A 20,519-nucleotide genomic window follows, 5' to 3' on the forward strand; every position below is an offset into this window, starting at 1 on the left:
TATCCTGCAATCTCTTTGAGATAAACTCAGGCTGGCATGAAAATCATTTGGATAAATCAATACTTCAGAGGCAGCTGCACCAAAGTCCTAATTCCTAACACATCCACTAGATAACATGCTCAACAGATAGTTATTAATTTCACGTAAGGCCAATTCATTAACAGAATTTTAGAGAAGTCATGTACAGCATCTGAATTCCCTAAAGAAAGAAAAATCATTGACCGCATTAGTTTAACTTCTACAACATCTGCATGTAATGAAGAAATCTTTGGAAGTAGAAGATATTTTTTAATTGTGAGCATGCAGCTAACAACTGTTGCCAAAAATATCATAACTAATGTACCAGTGTAGTACCCAGGATCTACCCATGCTGCTTGCTTTTTCCAGATGTCTGAATTGATCCAATTTGTTAATCGGGCCTAAGAAACTTGACACAGTTACACACTAACTAAGGAATTAGAGTATGTCACAGGTGTTCACACAGAAACTTAACAGTCTTATGAAAAAGGGTGGATGTAGACAAGCAAGGAGTAGGGTTAAAGGCTAGCACAAAAATGAGCATTATTTTTTCCCACTTCATAGTTGCTTCAGTTACAAAAAGAAACTGGGTAAACAAATACTTCTCATTGCATACTGACATTTAAACACTTTCTTTTCCAGTCCACTCAAGCTCTGAAAGAACTTTTTTTATTGGGTGATTAATCAAATTATGACAATACCAAGTACATACATGTATATATACATATATATATATATACAATCAATACATACATATATATATATACATACACAATCCAGACTGCAGTACATACTGAATAGTTACTGAACAAGTAGTACCACATTGCCCACTCCCACTTCTTGAAGATGAGAGGAGTTGTGCTTTTCTCCAAGATTGCTTGTGAGCTCTTGACAAACCTTCTATGTTGTTTTATTGGAACAAGCCAAATTTTGCTTCATGCTCAGGGTTTAGCTGATGGAGATCATTTTACATACTTCTCCTTTTTATCTCAGTAAGGAATGAGGCTCATCTTGTTATCATATGCATTTTACAGACAGAGACAGTTTCAAGTCAAGTTAAAGCCGTGAGTATGACTTTTTTGTGCTGCCTTAAGCGTCTCTGAATAAAGCTTGGGTTTCCGCAGGTTTTATTCCACTGTTTCTGGACCTAAATGGCCATTATGGCAAACAGGGACAGCTGGAAAATAGCAGGACACAAGCTATGCCCAGCTTTTAGGCATTGTCAGTCCCATGGTTAAGAGAGTGGATAGCTACCTTAGTGCTTATGTTCACTTTTGCAATCTTCCCAGTTCAGAAGGATTCTCACTGAGCTCATTTCAGGTTCTTTTATTTGAACAATAGGAGGAAAAGCATGACAATGGATTTGTTTCAACCTATTTTTACAAGATTTAGTTTTCTCCTCAGTGCTTCTCATTTTACTTTAGAGATCTCAGTTTCGACTTATGAATGAATAACTATGAATCCAGGGTAGAGGAATGAAAGATACACAATGAAACACAACAGATTCTTAGAGTCTGTAGGGTTGATTCTAAAGAAAGAAGTTTTAGTTATTCATGTACAGGCTATTTAAAATCACTGATAATTGTATTTAAACAGGAGGAAACCAAAATGAAAAACAACAGACAAACTTCTAAGTGTAACACTTTCATGTAACTCTGTACAGCCTAAGGTGCACCTGATGAACACAGTTCTTTACAAACAAAGTACATTCAACCAGAAGGAAAAAGGCTGGTTTTAAAGCTTTAACAATCTTATCACAGGAACACTGTTTATTAATTTTTATGATCAAGTCTCTCTCCAAGTATTAGGAGGAGCCCTGCTTTTCATGTACCTATATTATTTTCTGGTATTTGCCCTGATAGAGCATAGCAGTGTTTAAAGGATTGTTTATAAAGATGTGGGAACTTTAAATCATGTGACTGGATATGACACCAGCTTTACAAATCAGAGAAATAGACTCATGCAGTAAAATTCACACCAGGGATAGGTTCCAGTTTCCAATGCTCCTAAAATATAATGCATGCTCCGTGTTTTGCAAACATGGAACAGCTACGTTCCTTAGAAAGACAGCCACCAACTACAAGATATAAAATAAGGTTAAAGCAAAGATTTTAAAAATTTATTAGGAAAAAATTTCAGCCCTTCTAGTAGTTTAATATAGTGTTATTTAAGATAAACTTGACAACGTGTTGAGATTGGTAAGACCTATCACTGCCCTGAAGAGATTGCAGAGCTGATAATGAAGCAAACTCACAAAGCATGGAAACATTCTTGTTAAGGAGGTACTAGGTCCTGCCACTATCACTAAGGTAAGCAGCATTTTGAAAGCAGATCTACAGAACCAGTCAGTACTTTGACTGACTTCATTATTACTGGAGCAGCAGAACTTGTACCCGAAGGTATGGAATTATTATGTATTGAAGTAATAAAAACTGAGAGACTGCAGCTGGCTTTTGCAGAAGATAATAGGCTTACAGATTTCTGCTTAGTTGTCTTTGACACATAAGGGAATATTTGGCATGACCAAACATTAAAAGAATACTTATAAAAAGAATTTCTTTATCAAACAGTATGTACACTCGTAAGAGATAATTCACCATGTTTCAAAGAATGATGATGCAGAATACAGGACTACAGGGAATATAATTTACAATATAATTAAAGCTTCAGTGTATTGAGCAACTCAACATTCTGCCAAAATCAGTATTTTTGAAATACTGAGAAATAATCAGGGACTGTGATGACACCAGAGGAAAATGCAGGAAACAGATCAGAGTTGCGATGAAAGTTGTAACTTATGGTAGATTGGTATCCCTTTACTGGAGGACGAATGACTCTCAACAGAAAAATTATGCCCTAAAAATTATGCCTGAATAGTAAGAGAAGCAGAAAACTGTAGCCTGGAAGTAGTTTCTTGGAACACACAGGAACAATTGTAGCACAGAAAGGGAAAGCCATCAAAGTTAAACTCTGTGTTTTTAATGTTCCCATATTGTTCATCCCCAACACACCCATCTGTAGGAAAAATAGCTAGGCCTCAAGGGCAAATATTATGCAGTTTACACATGAATGTCTTGTGAGAACCTAGAACCCAAGACTCCAGTCAGAAACAAGAACTCTCTCTGTCACAAATTACCTTCAGTGAATACCATAATATGGAGATCTCCAAGGGTAATAGCCTTGTTATACTCTACCTGCATTACACTGGAATCTGGCCAGTTTTTAATTTAATTTACACAAACCTTAATCAGAGATAGCCAAGGTTAATGAAGTTACACTGGCTTTGTACGGCAATACAAGTAACATCAAAATCAGGTTCTAGATGAGCAATAAAATCTCAGGCGGATATAAAAGAGCGCAAGTTGATTTACTCAAGCTTTAATATCTTTCTTTCTTTTTTCATTATTTTTATCTTTACTGAATATTTATTATTTACTTTTAGGTATCCAGGTATGCAGTTGACTGTACTTTCTATCAGACCACAACTCTTGATTTTTATTCAGACAATCCAATATGGTTTTGTCTCATTCTCTTTGCGTGGGCCATTTCTCTGTCATTTCTTATGCTTGTATTTTTGACTGGAGGGATTTTGAATTGATATGGTACTTTGATTGTTTTTGTGAGGCATGATTGAGCTTTATTTTTTTCCGTTATATTATGCTGAACTCTCGCAGCCCTTGCATCAGTTAACACTTCCTTTAAAAATAGGAGGTTACCTAGAGTTTAAATAGCCTTCAAATATGCAGCACATTTCTACACAAAGACTGCAAATCAAGGGCCATTTAGTCAAGATGGTTCCCAAAGTACTTAATAGATTAAACTAGTGTAATCAAAAGTAAGAGGTGCAACTCCGCAGGTTTTAGAATTACTGATGTTATCATATGATGCTCTTAATGTTAAAAAACTGTGGCAATACAAAGTGCTGAAATATTTGGAGAACACAATTTTCTTTTGGATTAACAAGAACAATTTTCTTTTGGATTAACAGCTACCTTATTAAATTGAGACATTTAAGAGGGAAAGTGTGGGAAAAGGAAACCAAAATCTGTTCTTTTCTTTCTCTCCCCATTGATCAGCACCAAATGAAAGTTAAGTGCTTTTGAGAAAAAATGGATGGGCAGATATCTGGTCAACTTTAAAGCTCTGATGGTGTGGTTATACATGAATTAACAGGTTTGATTACACTGTTAGGTTTTATAGAAGGTTTAAGTTGTACTCCTCAGTACAATGGCATATAACTAAAGAAACACATCAGGCACAAAACCAAGGTGCAGCATATCACACCTAAACCTAGATGTTGATGTGGATAGAAATCATCAGAACTCCTGGAGCAGGTGTCAGTCTGGCTTTGTTGCTGGGAGGATAAAAATGATTCTTTGGGATATATACTGCTCCTTCCAAAGAGAAAGAAAGCAAACAAATGTTCTTGGTTCTTCCCTCAAGGAACAGAATAAATGGTTAAGAACTGGTGTCAGACAGCATTAACCAGCTTAATAAATATACAAGAAGATCAGGTGCCAGAATGATTTGAAAAGGAACATTTAAATTTAGTTATCAGGTAGCCACTGATTTCATCTTCCTGTTTTGATATAAGATAATCTTAAAACACCATTATTTGCAAACATTAGTCAAGTTGCTTTCTACTTAAATAAATGTAAGGAAAAGTGAAAAGTCCACCACTGACTTTCTTCTTTAAGGACTTATTTATACTTAAAACCACCAAAAAAAAAAAAAATTAAAAATCAGAGATACTTCCTGTCCCATCTGTCACTGATTCTCTGTTTATTATGCATACATTATTTCAACCTAAATGACATCACAGTTTTAACTACTGTAACAGATACAGTCCTGCCTGAGGAACTGCATGAACTAGAGGAAATTGCAGGAATTATGCAATCTTGCAGAAGTCCTGAGAAAGGTCATGTTTCTGAAACACATTTCAGAGATTTTTTCATAAGTTGAGAAAAATCTCTCCATTTGCTTGGAGAAGCAGGACACCACCAGTCTGAATCACATGAATTAACATACTTTGTGTAATTTTATTCTAGTCCCTATCCATCCCCCCTTTCCTTCGTACTTTCTCCAAGGAAAAGTTCACACAATACTGTGCTTCAGTGGAAGTCCAAGAAGTTCATGGAAGAATTTACAGTGGACACTTCCAAAGATGAACTTGCAACACAAGCCATAACCAGGACTATCTTATTTCATGAATGCAAAGACCAGAAAAATAAAGTTCTTTTTACTTTCTTCAAATGGACAACATCTAGTGTGAACTGGCACATCAAGCAGGTGCAAGTATGAAGCAGATTCTGAGAGAGACATGTCTGCTCGATGGAGTTCTGAATACATTTGCTGATTTAAAACTCCCTGTCATAAAAATCAGCCACTATCTCAGAAATGCTTATGATCCTTACATATTGCTTTGAGTCCTTTTTATTACCTCTATTATCTTGTTTTGAGAAAAGCTGTATTGCATATGTTTTCGATTCTCTGAAGTTTACATAACAACCATACTATACCTTAAATGTATCTTTACTGCTGGGATTAAACAGCTGGTGTTTCCCAGATCCCAAAATAATAGGACCAGAAGCTTTGTTTTCTCCATAAGCGTAAAGGGATACTGTTGCTGTTGTGCCAGCTGTTTCAAAATCCCCAGTGATTACAGTAATGTTCCAGTCTCCTTCTGTAAAGTAAAAAATAAAATCAAAATGCTTGTATAACTGTTACTTATACGTAGCGATTTACTTGAAAGACATAAACAGAAGCATAGTTAGGCCCAAGGACCCTGACTACAATGTGCTTAAAGGGTGATGAGGAAGAGGCAACAGAAGATTGGCTAAATATTACATCATTCAAACTCAACTCAAGCAATCTGTGGATCAAGGATCTAGTATTGCAGTGTTCTAAAAATCTGGAAATATGAACACAGAGCTCAGTGAAATTTCTAGTGATAACTCTGTTGGTCAACATGGAAGAAGACCAATGTCCAGAATTTGGATTATGACAACACATATAACCAAGAAATGCATCAGGACAAATATCAAACCATCCTAATTAAGTAAAATGTCCTCTCATTTTATGTTGATGTGACACATCAACAGAGCTCCATTTGCATGGATGGAGGCGTGACATTGAAATCAGCATGAAAAAAATGAGGTTTTGTAGAATATTCTGAAGACAAGGACACATTAGAAAATCATTTTATATAAAGCTCCTTGACACTAAAATGTCATCTTTGCTCCCGTACAATGTACACAAGTTATTTAAATATTCAAAAGCAGCTTTATATAAATCTTATTTTAAAGAAGAACAATCCATAATTGTAAAATCCATTTCTGCATCTGAAAAGCTGGGATTGCATGCTTCTCCGCCCCTCATTGATTGCAGCTTTTGTCTGTGTGAAACAAGTTCCACTTAGCAACTTAAATTCATTCTGTACAAGGCAAACAACAAATGAAATACCATCCCACAGTCATCTTATAAATAAATACCATAGCATACACTGCAGTTTTATTAATAGAAAGCTGTCTGGTAATGCCTTCCTGATTTAAATCTGTTGTCTGACAGAAACATTTATCTTGGACCAGACCCATTATCCCTCAGTAATTTGCCCTGCAAAGATTGAACTGGACCAGGAAGTCTGATCTCCTGTTTTCCAAGTTTTTTGAGGTCTGACCAACGCCTGGTTTTGGAAGGTGGTAGATTTTTAAATACACACAAATACACATCTGGGAATTTGGAAAGCAGCTGTGGCTTATTTGGTCTGACCAATCAAACCTGTCCCAGCTGATCAAGGGAAGGAATTCTCCCCCTGTAATCTGCCCTGATGAGATCCCATTTGAGTACTGCAACCAGCTCTGGGGTCCCAAACATAAGAAAAATGGGATCTGTTGAAACGGGTCCAGCAAAGGGCAGTGAAAATGATCAGGAGGCTGGAGTACCTCTCCCGTGAAGGTTGTTCATCTTGGAGAAGGTTCCAAGCAGAGCTTATTGAAGAAGAAGGAAAAGCAAAGAGGTTTTTACAAGGATATGTAGGGATATGACAAGGGTCAGTGGTCTTAAACTGAAAGAGGGTAGGTTTAGATAAGACAAAAAGAAGAAATATTTTTACTACAAGGATGGTAAGATATTAGAACAAGTTGCCCAAAGAAGTTGTGGATGCCCCATCTCTGGAAGTGTTCAGGACCAGGTTGGATGGGACTTTGAGCAACCTGGTCTAGTGGAAGATGTCCTTTTCCATGTCAGAGGGGTGTACTAGATATCTTTAAAGATCTCTTCCAACTCAAACTGTTCTACAATTCTATAAAGGAAGTGAACTGTACAATTTCTGCTAAAAGTTGTCAAACTCCAGCTTGTAAGAAACTCTTCTTGGCCTTTGAAAATCTGAATCCTCATAGCTTTCTCTGTAGGCCCACTTTCTTGAAAAAAGAACCACAACACCAGATAACAAAAGGATAAACATCAATTAGAAGAGTGGAAAGCCTCTATATGCTGCAATTGGAAACACAGAGCATAAGGCAAGGGCTTCCTGCCCCATAGAAGAAGAGCTTGTTTACAAAAAAGTCAACCTCTACCATTTTCAAACAATATAACATTAATTCCTTAAGGGCAAAGTTCCTTTGGACCATTTGGCTGGAAAACAAGGACAATTCCATTTACAAAGGCTTATGAAGGGTGGTGCAGACAAAGGGTAAAATATGACCCACTACTCTGCCTAAAAATTCAAAAATGAGTCAAAAACAAATATTCACTTCAAAGCAGGCAAAATTTATTTTCTTTTGGACATGTTCATTGTCTGATTAATTGTGCCTCGAGTGTTTTTGATGTTTTTGTATTATCCCCTCAAAGTCTGTCTTTTATTAAGCAATGGAGCTTCAAAATGATGCAGTTGCTACTCTAGAGACTGTATATTCTATCTAGTTCAGCTTCTACCTCCCATGGATCACTAGTATCACTGAACTGTTCTGCACACAAGTACCATTCTGAAGGCAAAAAAAGGAATCAAACTTCACCAAAAACATGATTAAAAAGAGTTTTGGCTTGAAGTACTCTATATTGATTTTGAGGTTTTTTTCCTTTTTTTCTGGAAACAGAATGGACTTGTGTTTGAAGGACAATGTGGGTATAGGAAAATAGTCCTAAAATTTCTAATCCGATACCCAAAATTCTCATTGCATTGCATGCTTCCAAATGGAAGCTGGAAACAGTAAGTATTACAAAAACATAATTCTTCTTGGCATAAAAAGCTGGGGTTGTTCTGATGAGGCAGAATACCAAGAGTTTGTTAATGGCTGAAGAGGAATACACATTAAGGAGAAAAGAATGCAGAAAAATAAGAAGTGACATGACATTCCTTTAGCATACATGGAGGAAAGGTGCAATCTAACACCAGGTACATCCCTGGGGACATTAGAAAGTGGTACCTTACCACAGATAACTTTCTAGATTTATTTATGTTTCTTTTATAGAACATTACAATACATTAAAAAGTTCTAATTCTCAGAAAAATAATTCTGTTTAAAAAAAAATAAAATTACATAGAATGAAAATGAGATATAATTAAAAGTTATGGGGAAAAAGTAGGTGAACAAAATCTCATGAACCACTAAATCAGGAATTGGTGCAGTCCCTCTGGGTGTAGGATACACAATTTCAAGTCTCCCACTGTTCCATATTTTACCAACTGTCCCAAACAAGAGGCTATTTGTTGCATATGATTTTGGCTGCCTAGCTCTGATTAAAACATTTGCACAGCTTAAACGACATAGCACAAAGACCCAGCTATACCTGCAGAAATGACTAACCAGACTGATTTGAAAGGAGGATCTCCAGGTGCAGGCCATGAGAAAGCAAGGTGTGCAGAACAGCTGAAGCACAAAGAGTGATGAACAGACCGAAAATTAATGCCTGCTGAAAAAAAGCATAGGCAGGAAGAAGAGTAAAGGTACTTTTGATTCAAAATAAAGCTTAAAGTGGGATTTAATATAATTTATAAAATGACTGGGCACACATTTTACTGGTAAGCACTTGCCATAGGAACACCGTTTAAGATAAGGTATTTATGACTTGATTGATACAACAAATTTTGAATAAACATTTTCAAACTTTCTCCCAACACCTTCTAAGTCATTGTTCAACTTACAGCATGAAGCATTTCTCACAGCTGAGAAATTCTAATGTGTTATTAGGAAATTTAATTTAACCTGTTCTGTTTGCAAGGACAGAAGAGGCAACCTGAACAAATATAAAATCACAAGTAAAACAGAAAGCTGAAAGTTAATGTTGAGAACAAAACCATACATAGCCCAGGAAAGAAAATCATGTTTTAAAATGTTAACTATAAAAAAAGAAATTAAGATAGATCACCAATAAGCACTAGAAGAATAAGAAATTTTCAAACTAGCAGAGAGAAAATTAATGTTATGGAAAGAAAAATGACAGAATAAAAAGAAAGTATAAACAAAGTTATTTATTGTTTAAATTAAAATGTGAAGCTCAGAGTTTACTAAAATGTATGAATAGTGTGCTGTAATTAATGTTTTAAAATAAATACAAATGGCAACAAATGTGTAAAGGAATTAGTTCTGAAACAGAAACAGTCTTCATTAAAAGAAGAAAACTAGAGCAGCATTTACCATTTGCTTCTTGCATTTTCAGATGCTGATTTTTTTTAAACTCTGCCAAAAAAAAAAAAAATCTGTTAATAGAGGACCTATCCTTTAACACTAAAGAAAAGGTTTGAAAGAAGAGATGAAAAAGACATTCAGCGTTTTGCCTGATACAAGAAAACTCTTTCTCATTCTTTCCCTCTTTACTTTCTCACTGTAACCTGTAGCAATTATAAAATTTAAAGCAAATTTTGTTCTCTCAGAAATATAGCAAAGGAAGCAGCAAAATGCTTAACTTTGATATTTACAGTGTGAATTCAGCCCAGATTTCTTCAGAGGTAAAAAATTACAAATTATTGTCCTTATTTCCATAAAGTTACCAATAAATCTTACCTTGAGGATACAGCTCAATTTCTGATTGGATTATACCTTGGGACATAAATGGAAGCCACCTAAGAATAAGAAAGAAAATAAGAAAGCAGGTAGGAATCAAATTTTTCTCCACTATATTACCATAAAACTGAATGAACCACATGTGATTTTCCTACTGAATACATATAACAGCAAAGGGTCTCTACTTCTAAAATTTTAGTATTAGATTTGATAGATGTTAAAATAGAAATTACTTGACTCAAAGAATAGTTTCATTGGCACAAACATAAGAACTTTGTAACTTTTAAATTCACCTGTATCAGTTTAAGAGACTCATGTGGCACGACTGTACTTGTTCCTATAGCTAAACAGAAGAATGTGGCACAGAACATATCTTCAGTACTATGGATTTAGTGGTAAGTATAATTTGTATGTATCTATTGCACTATTTCTTAAAATCACAGTTCAGTGTTAAAAACAAAGATGGAACCAAATATTACTCTTCCTTATTCCTCCTACAAACTGAGGTAGATGAGTCTGAAAAAAGACAAATCAAGGCAAACATTTGTTAGGTTTCTTAACCATGTTACTCAAGGCTATGGATAATTTTGAAACCTTTTCATTCAGAACATGGATTATGAATAGTTTTAGCTTCCTCTTGCTTGGTATAAGATCGGCTGCTTTTTATAGAAAAAAATGCAGCAAGCTTCTGGGCTGTTGGTTTTTATTTCCTTGGTCCACTTCCATGGACTCTCCAGGAATGACCTAAAGTATTCAGGCTCCTATGAAGAGACTGCTGGGATTCCAGTATAAGCTGGGTAAGATAAGTCCAGATCAATTTTTGAAGATTCTAAGGAGGACTGGTTTTAGTCTTGAAAACATTAGCTGGCCAATTCATATAAGAGCCAGTCCCTAAGAAATAAATTTTGTTTCACTAGATAACTACTTATTTCTATCACTTCTGCTATAACCTGATCACACAGGCATTTTCTGCAATCCTAAATGCTAAAAGGTATCAGTAACTAGTAAATACTGTATAATTGAAATCAAGTAAGAGCTGTTGGATGCTCAGAAACCAGTATCAGATTTTCAAGACAGATAAAATGCTTATGTTTCCTTGGATAAATGAGAAGAAAGACAGCACTTTGTTCATATCTTGGATCATAAAACATCTATGTAAAATAAAGCTGTGAGGCTGAAGATTAATAAATTAAAGAGCTTTCTGAAGAGCAAAAACTTTCCTCCCTCTTGAATAGAGTCACAGTATTTCAGCTTCACATTTTGCCAACATGCAAGCTACGCCTCAGCCCCACTGCTGACCTATTTTAATCCCTTTTCAGTGGCAGCGTTTCCTTGTAGAAAAGTTAGGAAATAAAAAAATCACAACTTCTGTTCCTTTTTGACAGTGTCTATCACAGAATAATTTTGGCTGATCAACGTTTGGTGTGAATTACCACAGAATTAATACAGCAAAGTGTCTGCCATTCATCATTCCTAAGCCTTGTTACCCATTGGAGGACAGCTATGGCACAGGGTTGATTTTTTGTGTTTGAGGTAAGGAGCTGGCCTAACTTCTTTGTAGAACTTCCATTAGGAAATTTTACCTATATTTTTTTAGAAAGGTGGCAACTACAGCTAGCAACAGCTGGTCTGCATCCAAATCTACTCCAGAGAAATCCTCAATCTTATATTTCTATTTTTAAAATATGTTACTAATCGAAGAAAAATCTCATTTTTAGAGTTTTATCAGGCGACATAGCTTTATTCCTGTTTTTGAGGATGTGACAACAAGAGCAGCAAGAAGCTATTCAAGGTTATATAACAAATTCATTAAAATCCAGACAAAATAACTAGGCAACCTGCATTTATTAAATATTATTAATAAAATATTATTTATTCTAGCGCCTTGTCACATAGTCATATTGTTTCTCTACACTTCCTTCATTTCTCTTAAATGATTCACATACCCACGAGATAGACTGTAAAGCGGGAACTTTAAATGTGGGATTACATATCCCCAAAAATGCAAAATTCAGTATTTGTCAATTGACTTTTAAGATGCTCATTTATTAATCTAAATGGAACAACCACAACATAATTCTGGGTATCACATTTGTCTCTCTAGCCGTGCTGTTGTTCATACAGAGAGCAAATGCTACTTCTGCATGGCAAATCTGTTTTCTTTCCCATTTAGAAATACACTTAATTTAGAACCTTTCTGTGTGCTTTATCTTTCCTTCCTGAAAGGTAAGTCACACTTACAGCACTGATCCTGATAAGGCTGTAATCTGCAATCTGGTGACATGGACACCATAGAAGCATTTAACCTTTGCTATGGACCATACAGCACATTAACTCAAGCAATCTGTTCTAGAACAACACGTTATGCATTTAATAACTGCAAAATAATCCAAAACTGCAAAATAATCCAAAGTTGTCCTTCCCCAAAACCCTCAAATTTAATACAGTGACCGACATAACACTTTTAGTAATATATGCTGAAGAGTATTTAAGAATATTGTTGTAAAAGCTACCTTTCACAATTGAAAACATATTCTGATTTGCTGGTGGCTTCTCTGACAACGACTTTATCACAGTACCAGTACTGGGACTCGGTACTGGCCTCACAGCGCAACAGCACCTTCTGCAGCTTCCCAAGAGATACAGCTTCCACTTCAAAAACATCGACCTGGAAGACAGAGGAGACAGCACTCTGCAATTTGCCACTACTGAGGCAGCCTGAAAACTGAAGTGTTTTGAAAGCCTGATTAACTCTCACAATGTACAGATTCCCATTGGTTTTAATGACAGCTGGACTGTATTCAAACAGTTTGGATCTGAAAAGTTAAATGTCGTTTGATGATGTAACAGAGCAAATGAGAAACTACAACTAAAGTCAGGCTGTAGCAATAATCCCAAATAAATTGGTTTTTTCAGCCGTCATTCAAAACACTGCATACAACTTTTCAATATTTCAATATTTTTCAATACCTTGCCATTTCCACTGCTTTTCTCTAAGTAAGAATGAGTTAAAGCTGTTATTTCCCTTGCTGATATTTATTTGAAACAGACTTTCTCATCCTTTTCTCTTTTTTGATCTCACCTCCTCTATTTATATTTTATTCTGCTGGAGGAAACTGAAATCTGACATGCCACTTTCCCCTTGTTATCCATTCAGGTTTGTGCTTACAGTTGGAAAAGATTGTTTTCATAGGAGCATGAAGCTGATCAGGTTCAGGTTGATAATTTTCTGTGACAGTAAAAAGTGTACAGCTTTCTCTCTCTGAATGTAATGGTCCAGATCACTCTTCTCAGTAAAAAGAAAATGAAGGAAAGAAATACACTGGAAAATTCATATCTATAAAGTACTCAGTCCTTGGCAAATGGTAGAATTGAGACTGCCTGTGCAACATTACTTATCCCTTGTGTATAGGTAATATATGATCACAAGCTATCCCCTCTGAAAGATTCCTGCTTCAATGTGTGCACATGAGGACTGCAGATTTTCAGTATTTCTTTTTATCTTCATTATCTTTATGACTCTATGCATTATTTACAGCAACCACCCAAAGAGCTCAGTGAAACAGAACTGATTTCCCCAGTGACTTCACCTTTGAACTTCTTCAAAGCACCCCAGTTTTCTACAAATATTAAACGGGTTGGGTTCGTTTTTTTGGTGTTTTGGTTTTTTTTTTTTTTTTGAAAGGCCATCTGCATAATATATCGATTTACCTATACAGTTAAAGCACAGAGTTTATTGCTAAAAGCTGCCAAAGATGCATATTGGTTTGAGTACTCTACTCAGAAACAGAGGGGTGAATTTATTGACATTTCAAAAAGCTTCCTAGGTGCAGAGCAGAATTCTATTTGAACAAATCTCAGTTATGGCTATGGCTCTTCAGAAAAATTAAACTGGTAATTCAGCAAAAGATAAGCATGAAAAAAGTGGTCACACAGCAAAGCTTTATTTTAAGTGATCTGCCCAATATAATGTAGAATATCTGGGGCAGGGATGAAATCAAATTGTTCAAGTCAGCACTCAACTGCCTCTGCCATAAATGATGAATCCCAGTTCTACTGCTCTAAACAATCCACTGTCTCATTCACACAACTCCATAACAAAGTGCACTTTGAATCATTCGTCTTATCCCCTGTATAAATAATTTGCTGAATTTACTATCAATTTGGCTAGAATAATGCCCCCCAGAATATTCCACTTAAATTCTGAATTTTAATTTGAATAGAACTTTATCTCTCATACAATAGTAATCACATAAAATATAGGTTTTAAAATAGTATAGATACATTTGAAGTTTCCCAGTGGGTTATTACTATTCTTATAATTTTAGAGACTGCTTTTTAGTTTGTAATTAAATGTTCCGATAACAGCTTGATACCCTTGGTTATACATACAAGTGTTAATCCTCAATAGCTCACAAAGGAAGAAACAGGCTTGACAAAAGGTCACAAGAAGGCTACTGGCAGAGTTAACATTAAATTCAGTAGCCCCTGAAATTCAACCATACTGCAGAAAATCAGGCTGATATATATTTTACTTCTGGAGGAGCTAGGACATAATTAATTGAAAGAAAAATGACTTCAGATCTCTCCTATATTAATCACAGTGCTACACTATTAAACATTACAAGAAATAAATAACAAACAGACCTACAAGATCTGACATCATGGAACAATTTCTGTGCACGTATTTGGAGCCAGCTGTAACTCATCATACCTTGAAAGGATATGTTTTAAATTCACAGGCAGCTCTCCTCATCATCCTGAGATGGGGACCTCAAATAATTTTTCTTTCCCTTTTCTTACCTGTGTTTTTACTCATTCTAGTCATTCCTGGATCAGTAGAAGACTGTTTTCCTTAGTTCTTTATTTTGATAAACTTCTATGATCTTTTTTTTTTAATAAGGAACCTGTATAAGTTTATATATTAGGAACCTGTATAAGACCTGCATAAGTTACTTAATTATGTTTCTCTGGCTAAGCAAATTGCCTTTCAGACTTACCATTCTTCTCTGAAATGTCATTGGCATGCCAGTTTTATGCAGAAGTCTCAGACCAGAATCTCCTCTTTTTCCATAGATACACAAATAAACTGCAGAATCTGTATCAGCGTGCTCCAGGTCACCAGTGTAGACGTAAACATGGTATAAAACAACTTCCAAAAATAACCAAAAGAAGAAAATGCAAGTTACATGTAATCACAATTGGTTTTCCTCACTATCATAGCTTAGTGATAACAATCCCAACAAGTCTGATTTGTAACTAATTTTCTGGAACATATTCCAGAAATCAGTCCAACTATCTACTTTTAAGACTGCTAAGACCACAATTCAGATGTCATTAATACTGAAAACCAGATAATCAATATATACATAACTGTACACACATACCTGGATAGATAGGTTTTCCAGCTTCCACTACTGGAAGTTCACAGAGAAATTCTCTACCATCACAATTCTTTGATAACCATGTGTTTGCTGGAAAATTCAGTGTTTTCTTGCTCTTTAGATGTTGCAGTGTCACCTGGAGAAGAAACAATTCCAACTATGACTCAGTTTGCTCTTTTCAGTGCCATGCTTCTCAACAGCAAAACACGCTTTTGTGTGCCTTTTTTTCTGTCTCAGAAAACAATAACACAAATTGCAGTAAGAAAATATATTTATTTTGGCCACCACTTGGCAATAAACAAATCCATAACTTCAATTTGTGGGCTTGCCATTAGAAATGTTACCAAGTCTGATTTCTGTCCATGAACCATCTCTGTGTAACACTGAAGACTGAAAATCTTCTGATAGGTGATGTTAGGTCAGACTGAGCTTTTGGAAGATGTGAAAGGATGGATGCATTTTTTATTTTAAAATGAAAACAGGATGAAACTCATCATCTACATCCTTCTGAAATTTGGCAAGTAGAGGATATGTTGGAATCTTAAATCAATTTGTATTATATTTGACTCTTTTAACACAAAGACAACCTGCGCACCGCCACCCTCTATATATTCCTCTGAAGATGGTTAGAAATCAAATTCTCAAGTTATTTGACTATGTACATTTTGATAGCTGTCTTACTTGTTTCCTATAACTAAAAGTCTTTACTCCCTTTTATGGAAACAGTTTTTATTGGTCTTGAATTGCAACAATGTTTACTAAAGGTTTTTTCCACAGGCCTCCACTATCAAAAGGAAATCAGTGCCAAAAAATATCTTTCTGCAATTGTGCTTCGAGTGTGCATATAATATGCATAAGCCTTGCAAACAAAATCACGAAAACAAGTATTTACATCCAAGTTCTAACACTTAGGAAATCAGGGCAATAGATACCTTTATCTCACTTTTCCAATAACATATTATTTCAAGTAAAATGAACACTGCTTTTAACACCAAAGCATGTATTTATTCTAATATGAAATACTTTGGCAGCACTGATTCCTAATCTCTAATATTTATTGGCAGAGCTCCCCCTGCTGATTCATAACAATTGCAAATATTAACTGCTTTGTCACAAAAACACAGCTCCCAACATGATTTCTTTTTCTCTGTGAAAAGAAATATTTGAAATCCCAGGCTTACCCTATGAAATTTGGAACAAAATATTAAAGAAATATTTTGTAATCAGCAGGCTGGAAAGTAGGACTCCTGCAATCATTTGAGCAAACTGAAATATTTATACTTACATTCAATTTTGGTATCGTTACAGATAAGATCTTTGTGTTAATGTAAAAATCTATTATTACTGTCTAATTCTGGTTGTCTAAATCAGGCTTTTTAAGATTACTCAAATGACAAAGAATAAACTTGTTTCCTTTACAGATTCAAAGTAAGAAAGAGAAAGAAATACTTATCCCAGTTCTGAAATAAATTTTATATGGGTACCAGTGTTAACAAGAATTTTGCATAAATTAAACTGGTGAGCATCCCTAAATAACATGAGAAAAATAGAACTAAAAGAAAACAAAGATGAAGAATTAATTCACCAAATTGAAAAAAAATCAGCAGCCTTTTTTTTTCCCCTGAAAATGGTCATAATTGTGAGCTATGGCAGGATCAGTTAGGAGTTACTTAGCCTACTCTGAAGCAAATCTTGCACATTCCTTGCACGTAGTTGTCATGGAATAATTTCTGCATCATTTTTAATCTTTCAGAACTGGAATTTATAGCTAAAATAGACACTGAAGAGTACAGACAAGCTTTAAGAAAGTAAAACTTGGCTGAACCCAGCAATACAATAGAATTGATGTCTGTATGAATTAGGAATAATTGCAAAATAATCGTGCATAGTTCCATCTCTTAGGAGGTGGATTGTGTCAGCGTTTTTGTCATCTCTAAAGCAATCTAAGAACACAAAGCAATAAGAACTTATCCCAATTAGCATTTATTGATTCATGAGGCTATGGTTTTATGAATAGATGGGCCTTCAGTTCACATAAAAATTAATAAAATGGGAAAAAATCACCATAAAAAAATCTTACCCTTTGTAAGTTCCACTCTGACTGTTCATTTGGTAATCCATTAGATTCAATTCTTATCTTGTAGATTTTCCCAATGCTTTTCATTTCAACCTGAATAAAGTCAGAGCAATGCAATATATAACAACAAAAACTTACATATTTATCTTTGCATTGGTTAGAGATTTCTCTGAACCATTGTAGTATCTAAGTGTACAGGAACAGCACATAATATTTGATTGGCAGATTTTGGGTTACAGGATCCAGAAAAAGACTACTTATGTTTTGTCTAAGCAGATTTCTGTCTGAGCCACAGTTTTGACCAGACCATAGCCTAGTTGAACCGCAATGCTTGCCAGTAAAATGATTTGGCAGATATTTGAACTCTTCAAAGTTTGAAGAGTACAAAAAAGTTGGTGAGGGTCATTCATGAGAGAAATGAGGAATAGAAAATTATATCCTTTAAACTACAGGTCACAAATCTTTCATAATGCAGCACAGTAATATGACCATAAACCCTAGTAAGTCAAAATGAACGATATAAAAAGAGTAAGCTCCCAAAAGCTGGCAGAACATCTGCAGAACTTTGGAAGTCACCAATACTCCTTTTTCTTTCTGACTACGATTTGCATTCATTTGCACTTTCTTTGCACTTTCAAGCATTATGTGTGTTCTTATGAAAACTAATATAGAGTAGCAACTCTATCTCCAAACTTCAAATGAACGCCCACTCATATGGGGTTCATTTGAAGTTTAACGATTATTTAAAGCAAACACAAATAATTTTAGATCCTTTGTAAGGCACTGCTACAAAAGGAAAAGTGTGTTATCATGCTGTTTCTCAAATAAAATTCTATTCATAAAAGGTTGGTAACAGCTTATTCCTCTCCACCATTTACATCCAAAAAGCTATTTACATTGTACAAAAATTATTTTCATTCTCTTAGAAACTCGTACTAGTACATTATCAACTCAGCCTTTATCTTCTCTAATAAAAAGCGCTCTTCTCTTTTCAGAGGTCAGAATTACCCCATTTCCTATATCAGCTTTTGGCTTTTTGCACTTTTGTATAATAAATTTTCATGTTAGAGTCACAGAATTGCCACACTTTAGTCAAAGAAAGTGAACGACTTTTAACTTTGATTTCCTGAATATTGAAATGCATATGGAAATCTCTCAGTGGTTGTTAGAGAAAGAATCTGTGGGTTTAACACCTGTTATTTGTATTGGTATAGTTGCTACATCAACTTGAATTTAATTAACAAAATTTCATTAACAAAACAAATGCAACACTGATGTGACAATATATTCCCTGCCTTTACCACAGAATTAAAAAATTAACTTTACTTTGCTCTGTCAAGTCAGATTCTATACCCTTGCTTATGCTGCATAATATTTCTCTCTAAAATTGGTCTTCTTAGAGGTGACCTGGAGACTTGGAGATTAAAGCAGTAGTAAAGTAAGGGTATATATTCAGCCTGACTGAAAAAACAGCTATTGTCTTTTCCCCTATTTCACAAAAAAACACACTTCTCAGTAATATGAAGTATGGTCTTCTCATTCACAGAGCAGGTGTTCACTGAACATACAATGCTATCATGTTGTCTGTTTATTCTAATGACTTCCTCTTTAAACTTACATGATAATTTAGAGTTACATGATTATTTCATATATCAACACAAAACAAAATGTAGTGGACTTTGACAGAATGCAAAGAGTGACTTCTGCCTAAAACAAGTAGAGGTCTTCCAGAAAAGACACTCTGGTAACCTTGATTTTTCTCATGATAAGTCTTAGGGAGGATTAGACAGGCAATGACTATTCATATGGGTAAGGTAAGAAAGGGAAGGCCATATATGAATGGTTTTCATTTCTCAAGATAATTCTACTCAAGTTTTTCGTAGTTGGGCATATTGCTGATAAAGTGAAATGTTAAAGAACTTCAAACTGATTCCAAATTGTCTTATTACAGCCTTTCAGAAGCTGCTTTCTTACTAGAACTCCTGGCCAGAGCTACAATTGACTATGTTAAAAGTTAAAATTTGGTATCCTCTACTCCAGAATATACCACTGAAAACATACCAAGTTTAAAAAAATGGTAAGAAGAAGATGTGATTTTTTTTTTTATGTCTTACATTCCTATCCTCATTTCAAGACCTATTCTGTTAAACAAGTATGGGATGAAGTTTAAAGGGAAAAAAATAGAAGAAAGAGCTCTTACTCATAGGCCTTTTCTTTCTTTATCTACTGCAGACTAAAGAGTGAAAAGCACTTCAGTGACATTTGCTCTTTCCTGTCTGAAAGCAATAGTGTCAGGGTGATGTAAAGAATCATAGTAGTAGCCCCAGGTGCTGAGAGAAAAATTCTACTCTCTCACAAGATCAATATCTGCAACACACAGCCATAATGGACCATATCTATTTTAGAGAAGAGAAATTGGTCCATCTCTTCAGAATGTATGGATTAACTTTGCAAACATGCCATTACCCAAAATTGATTATAAATTATTCACTAATCAGGAGAACAAGATTCTCTGTGGATCATAATATATAGCCTATATGCTCAGAAAATGAACTTTATGATAGGTTATCTTCCTGCTGCCCTATTCATAGAGAGAATTGTTATTAATATTATTGACATTAACAATCTTGGGTTGTCCCAAGTTTGTATTAGAGGAGTTGAGGACTGCAGAAAAAAATGTGAAGAATATAACTTCTGCTTTAGTTAGCTAAGGACAGCAATGTTACATGCATCTCAGACAGAAAGATCTAAGTAAAACATAAATTTTAATGCCTTTGGTAATTTCCTCTCAGCCTACCTAGACATCATTTCCTTATTATAATAGAGATGGGGTTATTCTTAAATAATAGCATAAACCCTGTATTTTCATGGCATGATTATATGTAGTTTTTATTGGACTCTTAGTTATTCCATAGGTGAATCTGACACTTCAGTCATTTATAATATGGCAGCTCTAAAAAGGGTTTTCTTTCTTATTTGAACCTGTTCCACTGTATACATTTTACAGTATGCTTTGAAAACTATATGCCTGAAGATTTA

The 20,519-nt window shown here is 35.0% G+C and overlaps 1 protein-coding gene across 1 annotated transcript in view; it reads right to left on the bottom strand.

The window, feature by feature from the left end:
* The window catches only part of RP1 (RP1 axonemal microtubule associated), a 171,464-nt gene that overhangs the window by 106,615 nt on the left and 44,330 nt on the right, over window positions 1–20,519 (bottom strand). Inside the window, exons 19-25 of the mRNA XM_050322391.1 lie at window positions 17,484–17,573; window positions 15,407–15,539; window positions 15,020–15,171; window positions 12,533–12,687; window positions 10,020–10,078; window positions 9,654–9,695; window positions 5,538–5,701 (exon numbers count right to left, since the gene is read on the bottom strand). Of these exons, the coding sequence (XP_050178348.1) occupies window positions 5,538–5,701; window positions 9,654–9,695; window positions 10,020–10,078; window positions 12,533–12,687; window positions 15,020–15,171; window positions 15,407–15,539; window positions 17,484–17,573 (795 nt within the window). The remainder of the gene's footprint in view (window positions 1–5,537; window positions 5,702–9,653; window positions 9,696–10,019; window positions 10,079–12,532; window positions 12,688–15,019; window positions 15,172–15,406; window positions 15,540–17,483; window positions 17,574–20,519) is intronic.

The sequence above is a fragment of the Myiozetetes cayanensis genome, unplaced genomic scaffold (assembly GCF_022539395.1).
Source record: "Myiozetetes cayanensis isolate MyiCay16 unplaced genomic scaffold, myiCay2020 scf1, whole genome shotgun sequence".
NCBI classification, from domain to species: Eukaryota; Metazoa; Chordata; class Aves; order Passeriformes; family Tyrannidae; genus Myiozetetes; species Myiozetetes cayanensis.